This window comes from Heteronotia binoei, chromosome 1 (genome assembly GCF_032191835.1).
Source record: "Heteronotia binoei isolate CCM8104 ecotype False Entrance Well chromosome 1, APGP_CSIRO_Hbin_v1, whole genome shotgun sequence".
NCBI classification, from domain to species: Eukaryota; Metazoa; Chordata; class Lepidosauria; order Squamata; family Gekkonidae; genus Heteronotia; species Heteronotia binoei.
Window position 1 is genome coordinate 109,263,204 of NC_083223.1, and position 19,996 is coordinate 109,283,199.

A 19,996-nucleotide genomic window follows, 5' to 3' on the forward strand; every position below is an offset into this window, starting at 1 on the left:
CCTCCCCCCCAGTTCCCTGGGGAGGGAGGGAAAGAACCACAGCTTCCTTTGCACAGTTCTCTGGATCCCATGGGAGAAATACAAAGAAAGCACCTTTAAGACCAACAAGTGCTAATGTTTTAAGCATGTTTTATTTTAAAGTGGGAGTTTTTTTGCCATGCTTCTCTGTGTTCTTTAAAAAGTTTATATCTCTGCTACCTAAACAGGTACACACATGGCCCAGCACAACATGACATGGGTTTGAACAACAAGGTCTCATTTATGTCAGATCTGGCCCCCATAACAAATAAGTTCAACACCCCTGACCTAGTCCAATAAAATCAGTGAAGAAAGTTACTGCTATAATCAAATAAGTATGAGAAAAATACTTACGATAAAAGACAGGAAAGAATTTGATGCTTCACAAAACAATGGCAATTTTCAATATACAGCACAAGCAACCACTTTCCCATTTCTTTTTAAACTACACTTGTTTAATTTCAGCCCCCCCCCCAACTCCCAAAAAAGGGCTATCTGCAAAAACTGTGATTATTTGTAAGTAACTTAGACCAATGGTCCCCAACCTTTCTGGTCCCATGGACCGGCCCCACGTCCGGCCTGTCCACAGCGGCCCCAGGGCCGGCAGCGTGTGGGCACCATATTTACTTCCTGCCCCCCTCCTCCCCCCACGGCACCTCCTCCACCCCGCATATTCAGTTTTCAAAAAGGGGTTGGGGGTGCAGCGTGGGGGTCTGCCTCCAGCAGCAGAACCCCCTAGAGCTGGCCCTACCCACCCCCATGGCGCCTCCTCCTCCCTCCATTCGTACAAGTGAAAGTCCGGGGAAGGTGGCGGTGAAGCACTCCGTGATTCTTTAAAGGCCGACCCCTCCCCTGTCCCCCCTCCCCGTCAATCAGATCATCAATGGAAAAACCTGGGAAGGAAGTGGAAACAAGGCAAAAGGTAGTGCAGCTTTTTCAGCCAGTCACTTGCACAGCTGCCGCAGTTTTTCCATTGATCATCTGATTGCCAGGAGGAGGGGTCGCCTTTAAAGTGCCGCGGAACGCCTTGCCGCCACCTTCCCCGAGTTTTCACTTGTATGAATGGAGGAAGGAGGCGGCGCTGCGGAGTCGGTTGGGCGGTGAGGCTGTGTGTCGCTGCCAGGGGGGACAGGGCAGCTGGACTGTGCAGCCCAGTTGCCAACATGCCATGGACCGGTACCGGTCCACGGCCCAGGGGTTGGGGACCTCTGACTTAGACCATGACTTTTATTGGGGTATATTTATCATTTATTTAGCTCATTTGTATGCCACCTTTCTCCACAGTTGGGACCAAAGAAATTACATTATTCTCTTCTCATCCTTTTTATCCACACAACAACCCTGTTGGTTATTAGTATATAGATGGTTATGTTATCATTTTTCTTAGTTAACTACATTGAAACACATTTAAAATGGCAAACGACACACAAAAATACTTATATATTATGCTTCATTTAAGTATCATTGGTTGGAAGAAAAAGAAGAAAAATATTATTTTGAATTTATACCTCGCCCTACACTCTGAGTCTCAAGAGTCTCCGAGCTTTCCTTTACTTTCTTCCTCCGCCCCCACAACAGACACCCTGTGAGGTAGGTGGGGCTGAGAGAGCTTTCACAGAAGCTGCCCTTTCAAGGACAGCTCTGCAATAACTATGGCTGACCCAAGGCCATTTCAGCATCTGCAAGTGGAGTGGGGAATCAAACCCGTTTCTCCCAAATAAGAGTCCACACACTTAACCACTACATCAGACAGGCTCTATGAACTTTCAAAATAACAAACTCATGGAACTGTAATGCCTCATATCTGTGCATTTCTCAGTAACAAGTGCTTTAATAAATCTTTTCTTCTTGCAGCTCCCTGTGCTCCACAAAAAGCTTTTCCTGCAGGTTATAATATCTTCCAGTTCAACTTTCTTGTTGTAGTTCCTTGTATCACAACTAGGGACAGGCACAAACCGGGGAAATGGTGATTCATTTCTTTTCGTAGTTTGTTTGGTCCCCCAATTCAGTGGTTCAATTCATTTTATTTTTTTAAAATTTCCTGAACGATTCATGGTCCATTGGTTCATTTTGGTCGAGAATGGGGAGAACATGGTTTTCAAGCACGGATCCTCATGGAGTCTCACGATTTTCATGTTGGGTCACCCCAACATCACCATCAAATCACATGTGCCCATGAGCAGAGCTTCGATCACAAAAGTCACTGAGGCAGTGCAAGCTCTGCCCATGGACATGATACGTGATTTGATGGTGAGTCTGGGGTGATCCAAAGCAAAAGCCCTGAGGATCCATGCTTCCAAACTCTGATTTTGCAGCACGGTGTTACCATGAAGCTGTGGATCCATGATTTCTGTGGTGTAAGCTTTGCTCATTGACACGATGTGAGATTTGATGGTGATGTTGGGGTAACCAAATGCAGAAACCCTGAGGATCCATGAGGATGTGTGCTTCCAAACCATGTTTTTGCAGCATGGTTTTGACATGAAGCTGTGGATCTGTTATATATGTGGTGCAAGCTCTGCCCATGGATACAATATGTGATAATGTTGGAGTGTCCCAACACAAAAACCCTGAGGATCCATGGTCAGAACCCTGTTTTTGCATTATGGTGTCGTGGATCTGTGATTTCTGTAGTGTAAACTGTGGCCATGGACATGATATGTGATTTGATGGTGATGCTGAGGTGACTCAACTCAAAAGCAGATACATTTGTCCTTTTTGCAGAAGTTAGTGGGTGTTCCACCTTCTGTCTCATATGCGGCCATATTTCTGGAATGTGGTCAAAACTTCACAGTCACTAGGGTGTGGCTTATGACCTTCAAATACTGGTTCTGGCTACTAGTTACAATCATCAGCTTTTAACAAAATCTGAGTACTCACCCTGGCTAACCACCACAGAGAGTAAACTGAGAACCTTGAATATTCTCCTCAAAACTCTCTTTTTAATGCCAGAAATAGAGGTGTTCCAAATAACAAAGAACATATTATTGGAGGTAGAGCTATCTAATTTATATAATGCAGCCAATAAGACTTGCTCTCCTATAAGTTATGGGGTATTTCCCAGTTATTTTTATCATTTATTAAAAATTCTGCAGAGGTTTCTCTCTTGCTAGGCTTAATATTCTACTTTCAGCAATCTTAATCAGAAGATTACAGTCTATACCCTTCGCCAATAGATTTTGCCCTTGTTCAAGAGGAAATATTGAAACAGTGCTACATGTGTTGTTAGAATGTCCTTATTGAGAAGTCAACAAAATATTTTATTCACAATTTTATTCAGTATTATGGTTTTCCTGATACATACAAATTGTCTTTTTTGATTAACAACATGGATAATAATATAACTGATCTTGTGGCAAAGTTCTTATATGATGCTGCTATTATACGTAGTAACATATTGTAAATTTGCAATACTTCAATATGGATGATTCTAACCTATGACTCATTTTATGCTAAACTCTCTGCTTTAATGATTTTTTTAATCTGTAATGCCAATGGAGGTGAACCAACAAAGAAACCTCAAAAACTCTGAGGATCCAAAACGATGTTTTTGCAGCATGGTGTTGTCACAAAGCTGTGGATCTGTGATTTCCATGGTGCAAGCTCTGCCCATGGACACAATATGTGATTTGATAGTGATGTTGGGGGTGACCCAATGCAAAAACCCTGAGAACCCATGGCCAGCTATCCTGTTTTTGCAGCATGGTGTCACCATGAAGCCATGGATTTGAGATTTTTCCTTGCCAATCTTTGGCTACTGACATTATAGATGGTCTAATAGTGAGTATGAGATGACCTAATTATGAGGATCTGTGATTCAGAATCGGGTTTTTACACTCTGTGGTGCCACAAATCTGTGGAGGTGTGATTGTTGTGGTGATGCCTAAAGTCTAAGACATGGTCTACAGTATGATGATGGTTTTATATCAGTGTACAAATCATATGAATTCATGAGGATCCCTGTAGATCCAACTTTTACCCAGACCCCAAAGGGGAGAGTGTGTTGAAAGCATCCATATAGGGGACTTACAGTTCCGCTTAGGGCTAAGGTTCCTTAAACCACAAAGTAGCAACTGGCAACACCTTCCCAGTTGGGAGAGGCATTTAAAATTGTTCCACCATGTGGGGCTGGAGGACAAAGAAGTCCCTAAACTCTAGTACACAGCAAAAACAAAACAGGCACACAATGCTGATTGCATTGGCACCAAGCTGTCTTGAAAAACAAACTAATTACAACCCAAACAAACCACCAAGAAAAAGAGCAAGTTCAGGTAAGCAGTGAGCAATCAAATCCAGTTTGTAATGATTAACAAATCAGCCATTTTGAGAACAAAACATGATTCATTTTGTGCCCATGCCTAGTCACAACCCATTTTGCTCCATCTTTCTGAGAGAACTTTCATTCTTGGATCACAGATCATCCAGAAGCATCACCCTGCAGCCAAGCAACTGCACAACATAAACTATAGAGAACATCTCTTACCTTCTGACAACTTCGGTCAATGGGATCTACTGGCGTTGATCTGGGATTAGTAATTCTAAAATCATCTCTTCCACACTCTAAAATAGCCCACAACTCAGTAACAAGTGCTTTTATAAATCCTAAGAAGATGATAATTTATTTTATTGACAGAGTACAGTTGTCAAAAAAACACAGCAGCACCTGCAGCATAAGATACAGAAGCTACATTTTCTGTCACTCACTAAATACATTTAGACATGCACCATGCACTCTGAGAAACTACTTTGAAAGCTATCTTATGTCTCTTTTCCCCCTTATTAAAAATATATATATATACTGCACACGCACAAAGAACACCACATGACCAAAAAAAAGGAACAAAGCACACAATGATTAGTAGAATGGAAAAACTATCACAGAGGCAGATTATTACTAAAGTTTGTTCAAGTATTGATCACTTTTAGTAAGACAAACTCAAAAAGACAAAACTACCAGAATTCTGTAGAGCTATGGCTCCTGATGCAGTTGCTGCCACTTGTGAAACAATTACTCCATAGCCAAACTTTTCACATCCACTGACCTGAAAAAAATATATATATTACACACATTAAATGTAAAGGTCACAGACACATAGCTGTTGCAGTAGGAACATGGCTTACAAAAGAAAATAAACGTGTTAGTCTTTATATATACTGCGATTTGTTATCAAAAACCAAACAATTAATTCTGTAATCAAATGTATCATTAGATCCTAACTAGGATTCTGATGCTATCGTACAGTTCCAGCAGAGACAGATTATAGCATAGGCAATTAAAATTGTTCAGGCAAAGCAAATGGGAGGGGGAGCCAACATTTCAGGAGATTATATTCTAAATATTCTTTAAAATGATTTCATGTACCTGGAGGTTTTTTGTAAATCTGCTGAACATGAAGGTCACACACTCAGTGATTGCTCCTGTGTTCTGTAGCAGCAAAAGTCCTTTTGGTGTGGCAGCAAAATTTAGCAAGTCATCTAATAAAGTCTCTTCCAATACAGCACTGAAAATACAACCATAAAAAAGTGAATAAATATCCCCTTTCAATTAAAGAAAACTCTTCTTCATTCACCAAATGAACAGTTAAAAGTTATTACTTTTTCACAAATGGCTGTTTTGCAATACAAAAGACATATGGTGCTCCACTAGTAGACGATCTCTGTTATGAAAATGTTTTCTATTCAGCATTGCCTACACCACCCAATATACCATCTGTCTGCAATTAATTCATTTAGGAAAGCATCTGTTTGTCTATGGATGTTCTATCTACACTGGAGCTCCATGGAAGGTCTTAGGCGTTCTTTTCCTGAATCTAACATGATGGCTGTTAACTCTGCTAGGCATACTTTTGTCAAACACAAAGGCCACAGGACACCCATGCTTTCAAACTGACTTAGAGAAAGTGAAGTTGACTCTTCAAAACAATATGTTCTCCCACATAAAGGTTATAGCACCAGAATTCATGAACAATGCCAATAAATACCAGAACTAGAAAGGAACTTAGAAAAGCACATAGCTAACTACAATCAAGCAGCAAAATCTAAGACCAATTTTGCACAAGGCTTGTTCCCGGTGGAGAGTTCTTTTGCTCCCAGGGCTTCTCTCCATTTTCACACAAGTTGCCCTGGAGCTGCAAGTTGGTGTGGTGCTCTTCTGCAGCAAGAAGGATCCTCTTCCAAGCAGTTTCTGCTTGCCACAGGAGAATGGCGCGCCATCTCACAACCCCGGGGCAACTTGTGCGAAAACGGAGCGAAGTGATAGGATCAAAAGGGCTCTCCACTCGGAACAAGTCCTAGTGTGAAATCGGCCTATGTGCCAAACTTTACCAAGGATGGCAATAATTCATACAATAATTCATAGGTTATCATTAGCAACAGAAAAGCCCTAGCTGCATTCAAAAATTGATTGACTGTATTGAATTGATTCGATTTATGTTTGCCACACTAATAGCCTGATACTGCACATTTTTACTCAGAAATCAGACCTCAGGGTTCAAAGAAATTTACTTTTATGTCAGCACAGAATATCAACCTTTATGGAAATTTCGAGGGGGATTACAATGAAATTTATAATCATAATACTGTATTTGAAGTTTTAGCTATAAGTCATAGAATGTCTATTGATGGAAATGCAGCACAGAAAGTAACAATGAGCATTGTAAAATATCAAGATAAAAATATGGATAGTAAATACAAAGTGCCTCTTTCCTAGATAAGTGCTGTTACCCTGGAACAGCTCCCTTTGTCTCCTATACCTATTTGAAAAATCTATTGCCATAAAACACTATTTTTTCTTTTGTGGCATTATTGCTTCAAAGTTTATTTTTAAAATAATGGCTGTTCTCTAGGTTGGTAGTGTAATAAATATTCCTTCACTTCATGCTGCAAATAGTCAGCAGATACTGATAAAAAAAATTGTTGTAGAGAACACTTTAAAAATAATTTTAGCAGGAGGGACAAATCCAGTATTATTTGACATTCATATATACTAGACACTGCGACGACCTTTATTATTTTTCCAATATGTCTTGAACAGAATAATGACAGCATACAAAAATTAAATGGAATGTATAAACTATTCATTTTAATGGTACATCATGGAAGAATTATGCCTGTTACCAACATAGAAAGCTTGGAAAGGTGTTTGAAAAGAAAAAGCTTGAATCTCTTGATCAATCCATTAAGAATATCATCTATTTACACAGCACCATCCAAGTGCATGGTAGCTTAGAGAGTACAAAATAGGCCCTCGTCCAGAATGACTTACAATGCCAGATCTCAAATGAGCAAAAAGAAGAAGAAACAGATAAGTGAGGAATGAATATGCATTGATTCTAGGCACACATACTTAGGATTAGTTTCAGTATGGAAAAAGTATAAGGGGTTATGTTAAAGGCCTCAGAGAAAAGGTCAGTTTTGTAATTAATAAGCTCTTGAAATACTCCACAAAACTAATAATAACCAAGAAACTTTTATCAGAAAAAATTCTATATTTTAAAATATCTTCTAACTCCATGTACGTGAATTTTCATCCCTGAGCATAAGATAATACTTACAAGCTCTGTGATTCTTGATTTACTGATGATATACAGTCTGTCCCAGCTATAGGAGTAGGAATTCTCTCTGAAAGTATACTAGTCTGTAAAATATAAAAGTAAATAAAAATTGAAAAAAATCGACTACCAAAACATTAGTATCTGACCACCCCTTTTGGAGGCATGGCAAAGGCACAAATCACTGTTCTATGAAAGTTCCGGATGCAAGTTAGGACCAACAGCCATTTTAAATAATATGATCCAAAGGCACCTCTGGATGTTTTATGTAAATCAATCTTCATTAAAGATATACTTACAAAATCATGCAAGGTTTGGTGTCTACTTAGGGCATCTCTATACTTTATATTAGCAACTTCACACCAGTATACTGTTCTTCAGTGTGCAAGAATATTCCATACTGCTGTAACACAAGGCTAATCAAAGATGATGCACAAAGGAACAAAAAAATCCCAACTTCAAGTATAAGCTAATGGGGTCTGAACTTGTTGAGATAAGGAAAGAAAAAGATCTTGGGGTCAAAGTGGATAGCTCACTGAAAGTATTGATCCAGTGTGTTGTAGTAACAAAAAAGGCAAATTCTATGTTAGAAATTATAAGGAAAGGGATTCAGCATAAAACAGCTATATTTTAATGCCCCTGTATAGATCTACGATGTGGCCCCTTTTGGAATACTGTGTACAGTTCTGGTCACATTATCTCAAAAAGGACATTGAAGAGCTGTAAAAACTACAGAGGAGACAACCAAGATTATAAGGGAGTTGGAACACCTTCACTATGAGAAAAGGCTTTAGAGTCTGGGACTTTTCAGTTTAGAAAAGAGGCGACTAAAGGGGGACATGATAGAGATGTATAAACTTATGCATGGCGTGGAAACAGTTGACGAAGAGATTTTTTTCCCCTCTCCTAAAATACTAGAACTTGAGGGCATCCAATGAAGCTGATGGACATCAGGTTCAAGATGGTCAAAAGGAAATACTATTTATACAGAGAGTGATAAAATGTGGAATTCACTGTCAGAGGATGGCCACATGAATGAATAGCTTTAAAAGAGGATTAGATAGACTGATGGAGGATAAATCTATCAATGGCTACTAGCCATAGTAACTGATGGGAATATCCATGTTCAGAGGCTGTGAAGTCAAGTTTATTCCAGTTTAACAGCCCAATAGGCCATACACTATAAAATAAAAGTTAAAGAGAAAACATACTAGAACAAAACATTGCCATATCTAGAATACAGCTTTTACAAAGACTAGTTAGTTTTGTAGTAATCTTAGTTTTGAGGTATCAGGATTGGCCAAGTACTTTAATAACCATTTCTCTCCCCAGCTGCGGCATACCTGGGACGTAGAAGAAGTTATAGGGCAATGAATCAACCACTGCCATAGGGAGGCAGTCACCTTCTGAATCCCAGAGCCAGTAGGCAACATCAGGGAAAGGCTTCAATCTCTATGCCTTGTTGCTGGCCATCCAGAGCAACTGGTTGTCAACTGTATGAGTCAGGATGCTGGACTAGATGGACTATTGGTTTGATACAGCAGGGGTCTTCTTATGTTCCTTATATTATATACATGCAGCAGAAAGGACATCTATAACTTTCACCTAACATAGGGAGATAGTCAGCCTTATGTTAAACCATCTTAGTGCATGTTTTAAGGCAGGGGCGGGGAACGTCAGGCCTGAGGGCCATTTACAGCCCTTGAAATCACTTGGACTGGCCCTCGGGGATTGCTGGGCCTAGCCGAGCCACATGGTGGCCTCCCTAGAGCCTGGTTGGCCGGCAAGGATTGTGGGGCACAGCTGGCCGGCCAGGATTGCTGCAGGGCCTGGAAAAGTCACTGTCACAGTTCAGGTAAATTTCCCTTTCTTTCTATTTTTTCCTCCCATTTCTTTGTTTCCCTTAATTCCCCTTTCTTACCCCCTTTCTTTTTCTTTCTTCCCCCATTTCTTTATTTCCCTTTATTCTCCTTTCTTTTCCTATATTACTTTTCTTCCCCCATTTTATTTCCCTTTCTTTCCATTTCTACTCCCCTTTATTTATTTATTTCCATTTCTTCCCATTTCTTTATTTCTCTTTATTCACCTTTCTTCCCCCTTTTAATTCCCTTTCTTCCCCCACATTTATTTTCCTTTATTCTTTTCTTCCCCCCATTTTATTTCCCTTTCTTCCTATTTCTTTATTTCCCTTTACTTCCCTTCCCCCCCCCATTATTTTCCTTTATTACCCTTTCTTCTCTCCATTTCATTTCCATTTCTTCCCCCCATTTCTTTATTTCCATTCCTTCCTTCCTCTCTCTCTCCCCCTCTCTGTGCAGCCTGAGTGGTGGGCATTGTGAAGGACTGCTGCTGGGGTATCTGGGTGCCTTTAAAGGTCTACTTGGAGCAGTTGCAGTTTCCGCATAAAGGAAGGGAGGGAGGGGTGGCAGGGGAAGGGGGTGAGAGCCAGCCACCACCAGTTCAATTTGCACTTGATTATCCCAGATGGTGTGGCCCAGTATGCTAATGAGTGTGTGACCTAATATGCTAATATTAGAGGATGTGGTCTAATATGCTAATTAGTTCCTGTTTGGCTTTTTCTACAAGAAAAGGCCCTGGACCTAGGCATTTGTCTAGGGTGGCAGGCCGGGGGGGGTGTCAAATTAGGCTCACCCCACATGACTTCAAACAGAAAAATAATTATTTGCATTAATCTTGCCAGCCTGAACCGTTCTCCCTTGGTGGAGCTGTTTTTTAATTTGATAATTTTGTATGGCCCACAAATGATGTTATAAATATCCAAATGGCCCTTTGCAGAAAAAAGGTTCCTCACCCCTGTTTTAAGGTATCACCTCCAATGTATAAAAGATTTACTATCTCATGATTAAAAATGCCAATCAGGAATAAACGTATGTTTTTGTATATTTATATGTTTAGGTATAACAACATGATTACCTTTTTCCAAGCCTCTACTATAGATTCATGCAAACGATAAGGTACCAGCACCTCTAAACCTTCACAGGTACTATACATCTGATGGCACACAAAGATGAAAGCACCTTTGAGGACAGGCAACATCTCAGACCCAGACAAGACTGATATATCTTCATCCAGAAGCTTCTTTGTAAATCGAACTATTGTATGTGCACCCCTCTGGCTACAAAACAATGTAAAACAAATATTAAGAATAGTTTACTTACTCAGCAAAGCTGCTATAAGGTGAAACACTTTCAGCTGTCATTGTAATGGTAAATTTATCCTCTATTCATACAAGATGTCTGAAACTTGTTTAGGAAAAAGATTTAATGCCTGCAACATCTTCCCATGACTTTAGGAATAAATTTATCAAAATAACCACCACCCCCTTTCAATAGCCTGTTTTATTTAACAAAACATGTAACTGGCAGAATCACCTACTGTTTACAAGACAGCCTGCCCACTGTGTGACATTTTTCACATAAGCCACAGCCACACCAGGACTATTTGGTCTGCAGAACTACACTTCAAATAGCTATGCAATATCTCATACAAGATATTAGTACAACTACACTATCAAGCATGTAGGATATGATGAAATAGATAAGGTATAATTTTCAGGAAATAAATGTGCATGTACATAGGACTTTTTACAAGTCATAACACTAGATATCATTCCATAGTACCAGTTGCTTAATAGGTAAGGCCATACAGACTGTTAATTTCTGCTTTTCTATTTGTAGAAATCTGGGCTTGGAACGATATATTTTTGTCATATAGTTATAATCTATTACCTTCTGATCTGCCTTTCTTGAGCCTCAGCTTAAAGCAGAAGTTTCTAGTGTGCTATCAGAAAGGTCTTATCTCACAGGTTGCTGAATCTGTAGCATGACATGCACACAAGGTCTATTGTACGCATAATGAAAATATGGCTTCAGATGGGGATGATGTATACTAAAGAGGAACTATTCTCATAGAAGCCACTGTTCAAAAACCAAAGGTTTCCCAAGGTTATAGACTGATAAAAGACACTTTTATGGAAAGACAGCATGAAAGAGGAATGTTTAGAAAATATGATGGAAGTTAAAGGTTTTTTCTCCTCCAATAGGACCTAGAGAATTTCCACCAAGGACACAGAATCAGATGTATGAGATTTAATCTATATCTCTCAAACAATCCATCATCTCACCCTTGCTCCTCACCATGTCAGGCTGCTAATTTACATTCTCTGTCATTTAAGAGAACTTTCTTCAACATGCTGTCAACACTCACTACAACATTTCATTATCTCCAGAAGCAGCTGTTTATGTCCTAAACCAGTGTCTGGTAGTTCTGGTCAATTAACTAAGGGAAAGCAAACTGAAATTCAATCCAGATAGGCTGGATTACTGTAAAGTACTCTACATAAAAGTCATTTGGGCAGCTTCATTTAGGGCAAAATGTTGCTGCCCATCTTAACAAGAATGAATCATGCTGAACACTTCATATCTGAAATAACTTTGCTGACTATTGATTTCTAAAGGCCTTCACAGCCTGGAACCCACATATCTGAAGGACCACAACTTATTATATTAATTTGTGCTGCAATTACATCCTCCAAGCAGTTCCTGCTTTTGATTTTGTGGAAGATTCTACCAAAAGAGGTTATAGTGACATTGTCAGTTTTTTTGGATGATTTGCAAAACCATCCTTGTTAAAAACTCAATATTGAGTTACCTAATCCTTTCAGTGACCATCTAGGCTGCTGAAATAATTATAATTTTAATCATGTCATTTTATTGATAGTTGTTTACTTAAGCTGATGGTATGATATATATGCCAATGGGCATTGACTGATTCAGAGCAGGGGTGGCCACATATTGTGTGGCTCTTTCACACACATTTTATTTATTTATTAATTTATTTAGAATGTATATCCCGCCCTTCCCACGAATGGCTCAGGGCGGCTTCCAACAATAGATCCCACATAACAATAAGCAATATATATACATGTGAGGGAATAGACAATTAAAACAGATAAAACAGATAAAACTCTAAAAATTAATAAATATTCAAGTATATATAAAGGAAATCTGGCAAGTTGCGTTAGGTTCTCAAGCTAGGTATGGGCTAGCCGGAAGAGGGTCGTCTTACAGGCCCTGCGGAACTGAACTAGGTCCCGCAGGGCCCTCACCTCCTCCGGCAGCTGATTCCACCATGTAGGGGCCATAACAGAGAAAGCCCTTTCTCTGGTGGATTTCAAGCGGGCTTCTTTCGGCCCAGGGACAGTAAGGAGATTTTGTGTTCCCGACCTCAGTACTCTCTGGGGAACATGCGGGGAAAGACGGTCCTTCAGGTAGACAGGTCCCAAGCCATATAGGGCTTTAAAGGTGATAACCAGCACCTTGTACCTTGTGTGGCTCTCAAAGCCCCCACTGCCCTGTTGACTGGCTTGGAGAAGGCATTTGTCTCTTTAAAACACTTCTCCAAGCCAAACCAGCTTGTGTGGCTTGGAGAATGCACTTGTTAAAGTTGCTTTCTTTCCACTTCTCCCACCCTCCTCCCATCTATTTTCCTTCCTTCCTGGCTGCCTGCCAGCTCTCAAACATCTCATGTTCAAATCTTGCGGCTCTCAAATATCTGATGTTTATTCTATGTGGTTCTTACATTAGGCAAGTTTGATCATCCCTGATTCAGAGCATGCTGAAATAAAAAGGTCTAAATGAAACAGAGAAATAAATCAAGCTACAATATTATGACCAATTACTAGACATAGAGGAAGCCCAGAGCTCCAGAAATATGGCCAATGAGAAAAGATTTTCGCCAGGCTTTCAGCTGAGGCAGTGGGCATCACTTGTTATCGGCCTCCCCACCTCATTCCATCCCAGCACTACAAGATCTGCTGGACCTGGACAATAGGTCACATCTGTGAGGCAAAATCTGCCATCTTAATCTGTCTAATTTTATATTTTATATTTTAAACTGGTCTTTTATTGTTTCTACTGTTGACTGTTTTTATGATGTAACCCACCCTGAGCCTGTTCTATGGGAAGGGAGGGCTAAAAATCGAATAAAATAAAAAATAAATAAAATAAATATCATACCGAGGACCAGCTGAAACATGATATTGATACTGTTTTAGTTCATCAATAGGCAATATAGCATTAAAGCTGTTTACTCATGCATTCTAACAATGACGTCCATGTGCAAAATTTATTATTGCCACAAAAACATCATCATATCTTGCTATTTCATAAAACTGTTTTATTTATTTAAGGAAAAAGTCTTACCTTCTATTGTTTGTGACAGAGGGCTTTTCAGCTCCATAAAGAAGAAGTGAAAGACCATCACCTACAGCAGCAATCCTTGCTAAAATATCAGCTATATGTATTAGAGTCATTTCTCGGCAATTCAGATGCATCTGAAACAAGTTCAATAATAAGTGAGTTACAGGATCTCATCTACAGCCCTTGTATAACCAAAGTGTAGAATCTTGGATTTTTACATTATAATCCAGAACATGTCAATGACTGGGATGCTTCTGTCAAAGTGTTTCCTGGACAACTATAAAAATTTCATCAGCTAAATAATATTGGCATTATTTATCGAAGTATTTTTCCAGGATTAATATACATGCTTACCCTTTGAGGACACAGGCATTTTTACACCAATTACAAAATAAAAAGTGACAATGATGTCAAAGAAAATATATTTAGGACTGGGGTGTAAAGCATATTTCCTTTCTTCATCTCACTCAAATGAAGTCTATTTCTATTCAGAATTATTCCTTAAACTGATTCCCTCCATGCTGCTTCCCAAAAATCCCAGTTTCATTCTTAATACTAGCTTTCACAACTTGATTACAGTTCAACAATATACTTTATTCCACTCTGCAGTGCACATGTATTTTAAAATTTAATTTATTTAAAACACTGAAAATTATTTCATTATATCTGGAAATAAAAATAAAATCTTGATTATGAGATTGGATCATTGGATACTTACCACGAAGGGCCCTTCTCCTCCAAGGATAGGAGGACATCTGGAAGGGTGATTCTCACCATCCAATCAGGGAGGCAGGAAGAATTTTTCAGCTTCCTGTCTCCAGCCTTCAGGAGTCACCCTCTTCAGTTTTGGTAACTCTGAAAGAAGTTAATCTATACTGTCAACTCTAGAAGAGATAAAAAAATGAGCAAGAGCAGAACAACAATACAGAGAGTTGGCTAAGACAAGACGTGAACCCACTGTCTAAATATTTGACAATAATCCTTTGGGAGACAAGATGTCCTCCTTTCCTCAGAGGAGAAGGACCCTTCAAACTAAGTATCCAGTAGTCCATTCTCCCTGACACAGAAAACATCTTGAATGGACCTCACAGAGCAGCGTCCTCAAATTTTAAATAGATCAGAGTTGTCGTTACCTAGGATGTACTGCAACACTCTTCTGCTGAATATATCTGCTGAGTTACAGGTATTGATCTTGTATTGCCTAATAAATGTGGAGAAAGATGACCAGGTTTGCAAACCTTTTCAGCCATTACATGCCTTGTGAATGCAGCACTGGAGGTGGCACGTTTAACCCAATGGCCTATAATCCCATAAGAGATGGGAAGCTAGTGAATTTTATAAGCCTCTGTGATGCACAATCTAAATGTGTTACTTGTAGCTGCTTTAGACATTTTTAGACCTGTATTAGGAAGAGAGATGGACAAAAATAAGGCTTGTTTTTCTAATGTGGCTGATTCATTCAATTTATGTCTTGAGAGCTCTTCTGATATCAAGGGTATGCCTTGCCTTCTTCCTCTGATATTTTGGATTTGGGCAGGATGGGAGAAATATAACTTGAGCTCTGTGAAAGGCAGAATTGATCTCTGGAATAAAGGTGGGGTCTGGTCTGATTCCTTGTACTTGCAGAATATGCATAGCTTGGGCTTTGCTGATAACAAGACTAGTTCAGAGACACTTCTGGAGGATGTGATAGCCATAAAGAAGTGTGTCTTCATCCTCAGCCATTTCAATGAGACTTCCCTGAGTGGCTCAAATGGTGGCTTGGTCAGTGCTGAAAGAACTGCATGTAGCCTCCACACTGAAATGTGTGAACCTGTGGTGGATCTCCCTCAGAGAAAACACTGTATGTGTGGAACTCAAGAAATGTGAGTGCCTTTTATGTGGAGCAGTACCATGGCCAGGGCTGCAATCTGTCATTTGAGAGTAAACGCCTCTCATTACTCCTCCTTGTAGTAATAGAAAAGACTGAGTTAAGTGATGGTTTCAGTGGGTTGATTCTGTTTGCTGATTGTGTTCTGGAGGCCAAGAGGGTTTCGTGACATCAGAGTCATGGAGGAGGTGGAGGAGTTTGTTTTTTTCAGCCTCCAGGCAGTCAAGTGCAGTCAATCCAGTTGTGAATGCCAGATGTTTGCCAACACTGGTAACCACCAGAGAGGCTCTATCAACATCCCTTGAAGGGTCAAGAACCATCGCCTGTGTGACCAGAATCAAGCCGCAGGCCTTCGATGCTTAAACTGAGAGAGAGCTGCCACCTGACATCAGCTAGAGTTCCCGGTGACCAACCGTCTGAAAAGCAGAACCGCCAACATAGTAATGGTACAGAACCGTGGAATAGTTTTTAAATTTTAATTGTATTAATGTTTTATAGATTTCATTGACTTATTGTTTTAATCGTGTAAACAACTGCTGTAAACCCCCCTGAGCCCACTTGCGGAGAGGGCAGGATAAAAGTCTAATGTAAATAAATAAATGACATCTGTTCATTGTTCCTTGATCTTCCTGAGTATCTTGGGCACAACTGGAATAGGTGGAAAAGTGAACAACAGGGTCTTTGGCCATGGAGAGATGAGAGCATCCATTGCCTCTGCCCTAAGGTGGAAGAACCTTGTGTAAAATCTGTTGAGTTGGTGATCTGTTGGGGATGCAGAGATCTATCTGTGAGAGGCTAAAATGCCTGGTGATCTGCTGAAATAACTTCCTCTTGAGGGACCACTCTCCATCTTGCATCACTTGCCAGGAGAGCCGGTGTGTTTGGTTGTTTGAAGTCCCTTTTAAATGCTGTGCTTGAATTGATGTCAGAGTTTTCTATGCCCAGGAAGTTTGCCTCCTTATGTAGGGTGGACAATCTCTCACACACACAAACACACACACCCTGGTTTAGGTCTGTTTTTGCTGATATATTGTCCATCTTCACTAAGACATGTGTATGGGCTATCTGCAGCTGGAAGTGCCTTAATGACAGATCTATGGCCCTCAGCGCTAAAATGTTGATATTCAATTTCGTTTCTGGCTTGAACCACAAACCTTGGACTGGTTTGCTGTTCAGTGTTGCTCCCCATCCTGATTAATTGGCATCTGTAAAGATCTGTCTAATATCCAATGTCCAATCAAACTTCCCTTGAAGTAAGTTGGACATCTTTGTCCACCATAACAGGCTGTTCTTTACCTTGGGTGTTAGTTAAGTGCTCCTTTTTCATGACCTGGAATCAGAAAGGCCTTAATAGTTGCTGTAATTGACTTGTGTGCAGCCATATTCACTGAACCAAAACTATGCACTATATCAGCAGACCCAAGAGTTTGGTCAGGGTCATAAAAGAAGTAAATCTGTTTGTGATCATGGACTTTGACATCTCTCTGATTTTTTGCACTTTGTGTACAAGAAGAAATAGGCAATTGACTGTTGTATCTATGATGTCCCCAGGTGATCTAGTTGTTGTACTGGGTGCAGTGAGCTCTTCTGCAGATTTAAGATGAGGCCATGACTTCGTAGAGATCGAATGGTCAACTTTGTTTCCATTAATTTCTTGGTTCTGGAACTGGACCTGACAATAAGTGTCTAGATAAGGGTGAATGTGAATACCTTGATCTCTGAATTTGATAATCATCCTGAATAGGACTTTGAAGAAGACTCTTGGTGCCACTGAGAACCCAAATGTTCTCAATGAACTTTTTTGAAGTGGAAGTGGTCTTTCCCAATGTAGAAACAGAGATATCTCCTGTATCTTGGAAGTATAAGAATGTGCAGATACACCTCCATAAGATCTACAGATGTGCAGGGATTCTGTGAGAGAGTGGAGTGTTTCTATCCTGAAATGTCTTATTTTGATAAACCTGTTGAAGAATTTTAAATCCAGGATAGCTTTCCAGTCCCCGTTCTTCTTTGGCACCATGAAGAAAATAGAGTAAACTCCGTATCCCTTAATGGATGACACTGGTTCAATGGCTTCAACAGCAAGAAGTTGATGAATTGCCTGAGTAGTCCTGAGGTGTTTTTCTTGGGTTTTTTTTGAGAAATGGAGTGACTGAATTGTTTCGGTGGAAGGTTAGAGAATTCTATTGCATAACCCTTGGTAATTCACAGTCCACAGGTCTGCTTGAGATTATATCCAAACTTCCTTGAAATGAAGCAGTCTTCCTCCCACCAGAATTGAGGAGACATCATGTTTTGAGTGCTTTCCATCACAATCAATCTTTTCTGATCTGACAGAAGGCTGCCTGTAAAATCTGGGGTTAACACTTCCTCCTTTCAAGAAAGGTCTCAATTGGTTCCAATTTGGTCTACTCTGGTCCTGCTTGAATCTTTGTAAGGCAAACATATGAAAGTAAGGACCTCCGTATGACCATCTATCTGAATGTCTCAATGTCTTTGGCAATGCCTTCTTTTTATCTCTGGTTTCAGCTAGAATTTTATCCAGGCAGTCCCTAAACAATCTATCTCTATGGAAGGGATATGCCATTAACAACAGCCTTCAAATGGAAGCCCTCTTGCCAAGCTCTAAGCCAGAGGGTCGTTCTCACAGTTGCAGCTGAAGACATGAACCTAGATTAATATATGTGAGTCTAATGCCACATCTAAGAGCCCTGTAGCACAGTGTGGTAAAGCTGCAGTATTGCAGTCGGAACCCTCTGCTCACGACCTGAGTTCGATTCCAACGGACGCTGGTTCAGGTAGCCGGTTTGAGGTTGACTCAGCCTTCCATCCTTCCGAGGTTGGTAAAATGAGTACCCAGCTTGCTGGGGGGAAAGTGTAATGACTGGGGAAGGCAATGGCAAGGAAAGGAAAGGTCCCTTGTGCAAGCACCAGTCGTTTCCGACTCTGGGGTGACGTTGCTTTCACAACATTTTCACGGCAGACTTTTTACAGGGTGGTTTGCCATTGCCTTCCCCAGTCTTTTACACTTTCCCCCCAGCAAGCTGGGTACTCATTTTACCAACCTCGGAAGGATGGAAAGTTGAGTCAACCATGGGCCGGCTACCTGAATCCAGCTTCCACTGGAATCGAACTCAGGTCATGAGCAGAGTTCAAACCACAGTACTGCAGTACTGCTTCTTTACCACTCTGTGCCACAGGGCCGCTAGGCAATGGCAAACCACCCCGTAATAAGGTCTGCCGTGAAAACGTTGTGAAAGCAACGTCACCCCAGAGTTGGAAACAACTGGTACTTGCACAGGGGACCTTTCTTTTTCCAATGTCACATCTACTGCAAAGGAGGCTGCCTTGAGAATTGTGGTGGATCCTTCCCTGAGTTGTCTATTAGATTCTGGTAGTGGTTGGAGTAGCTTCATTGCCCAGATGATAGCTACTCTGGAAACTATGGACAAAGTTGTAGATACTTTTATCAACATAGCCAAATGCCCATGCACTTTGTGCAATGTAAAATCTGCCTTTTTGTCATGACTGTAATTAATAGTGCCTTGACTTTCTTCTGCTAGTAGGCCATCAGACTGCAGTACTATAATTGGAGTGTCCACAAGCAAAACCTGAAAAAATAATTAGCAAACAAAAGTAGTGCATACAATTTCATAAGGAAGCCTGGGTACTGCTTATTTGCCAGAGGTTTGGTTCACTTGAATTTTAACTGCTTTTCAGAGAATTCTGGGAAAGGAAAGACTCAGTCAGTAGTTTCTAATCCGGAGGGAATCCTTATTTTCTTTAGGTTTCTAATTAGAGTCTGTAGTGTCCTTTTCCTCCGCTGCTGGAAATTCTTGGAGTCTAGTGCCATGAGGACTTAGACAGAAGATACTGGTAATCCTCAGTCTTTAAAAAATCTAGTTGGCTGTTCAGGAATTTCAATGCCCTTCTCATTTTGTTCCTCGGAAAGAAATTCTCCCTCTTCACCATCAACAGACTCACCAGAGGAAGAATCGGAGTCCCAGCCCACCATGGTTCTCTCTCTTTTTCTGCTATAAGCAGAGGCTTCCTTTCAGGTTGCTTTAGTGAGCCTTCTTCCCTCAGGTCTATCTCATACAGACTGTGTTCTAACCTTTGGTGGAGAGGGACAGGAGGAAGAGTAAGGCTTTGATCTCCCTGACATTTTTTTGCATCGCACAGCTAAAATTCTTAATCTCCTTCCTCACAGGCTGCCTAATGACCGAAATAAATTCAGGGAAAAATGGAAATGCTCCAAGGGGTCATACATTATGAACCACCTGTCATCTGTCACTGCCATCTGTTCTTGTAGACATGCATCAGAGCCATTCCATTGA

At 40.4% G+C, this 19,996-nt stretch overlaps 1 protein-coding gene across 1 annotated transcript in view; it reads right to left on the reverse strand.

Annotated features, from left to right (window-relative positions):
- TBC1D32 (TBC1 domain family member 32) overlaps positions 1 to 19,996 on the reverse strand; it is a 137,905-nt gene that overhangs the window by 91,682 nt on the left and 26,227 nt on the right. The window contains exons 15-20 of the mRNA XM_060238711.1: positions 13,793 to 13,923; positions 10,503 to 10,704; positions 7,572 to 7,654; positions 5,381 to 5,519; positions 4,973 to 5,060; positions 4,502 to 4,620 (exon numbers count right to left, since the gene is read on the reverse strand). Coding sequence (XP_060094694.1) covers positions 4,502 to 4,620; positions 4,973 to 5,060; positions 5,381 to 5,519; positions 7,572 to 7,654; positions 10,503 to 10,704; positions 13,793 to 13,923 — 762 coding nt within the window. The remainder of the gene's footprint in view (positions 1 to 4,501; positions 4,621 to 4,972; positions 5,061 to 5,380; positions 5,520 to 7,571; positions 7,655 to 10,502; positions 10,705 to 13,792; positions 13,924 to 19,996) is intronic.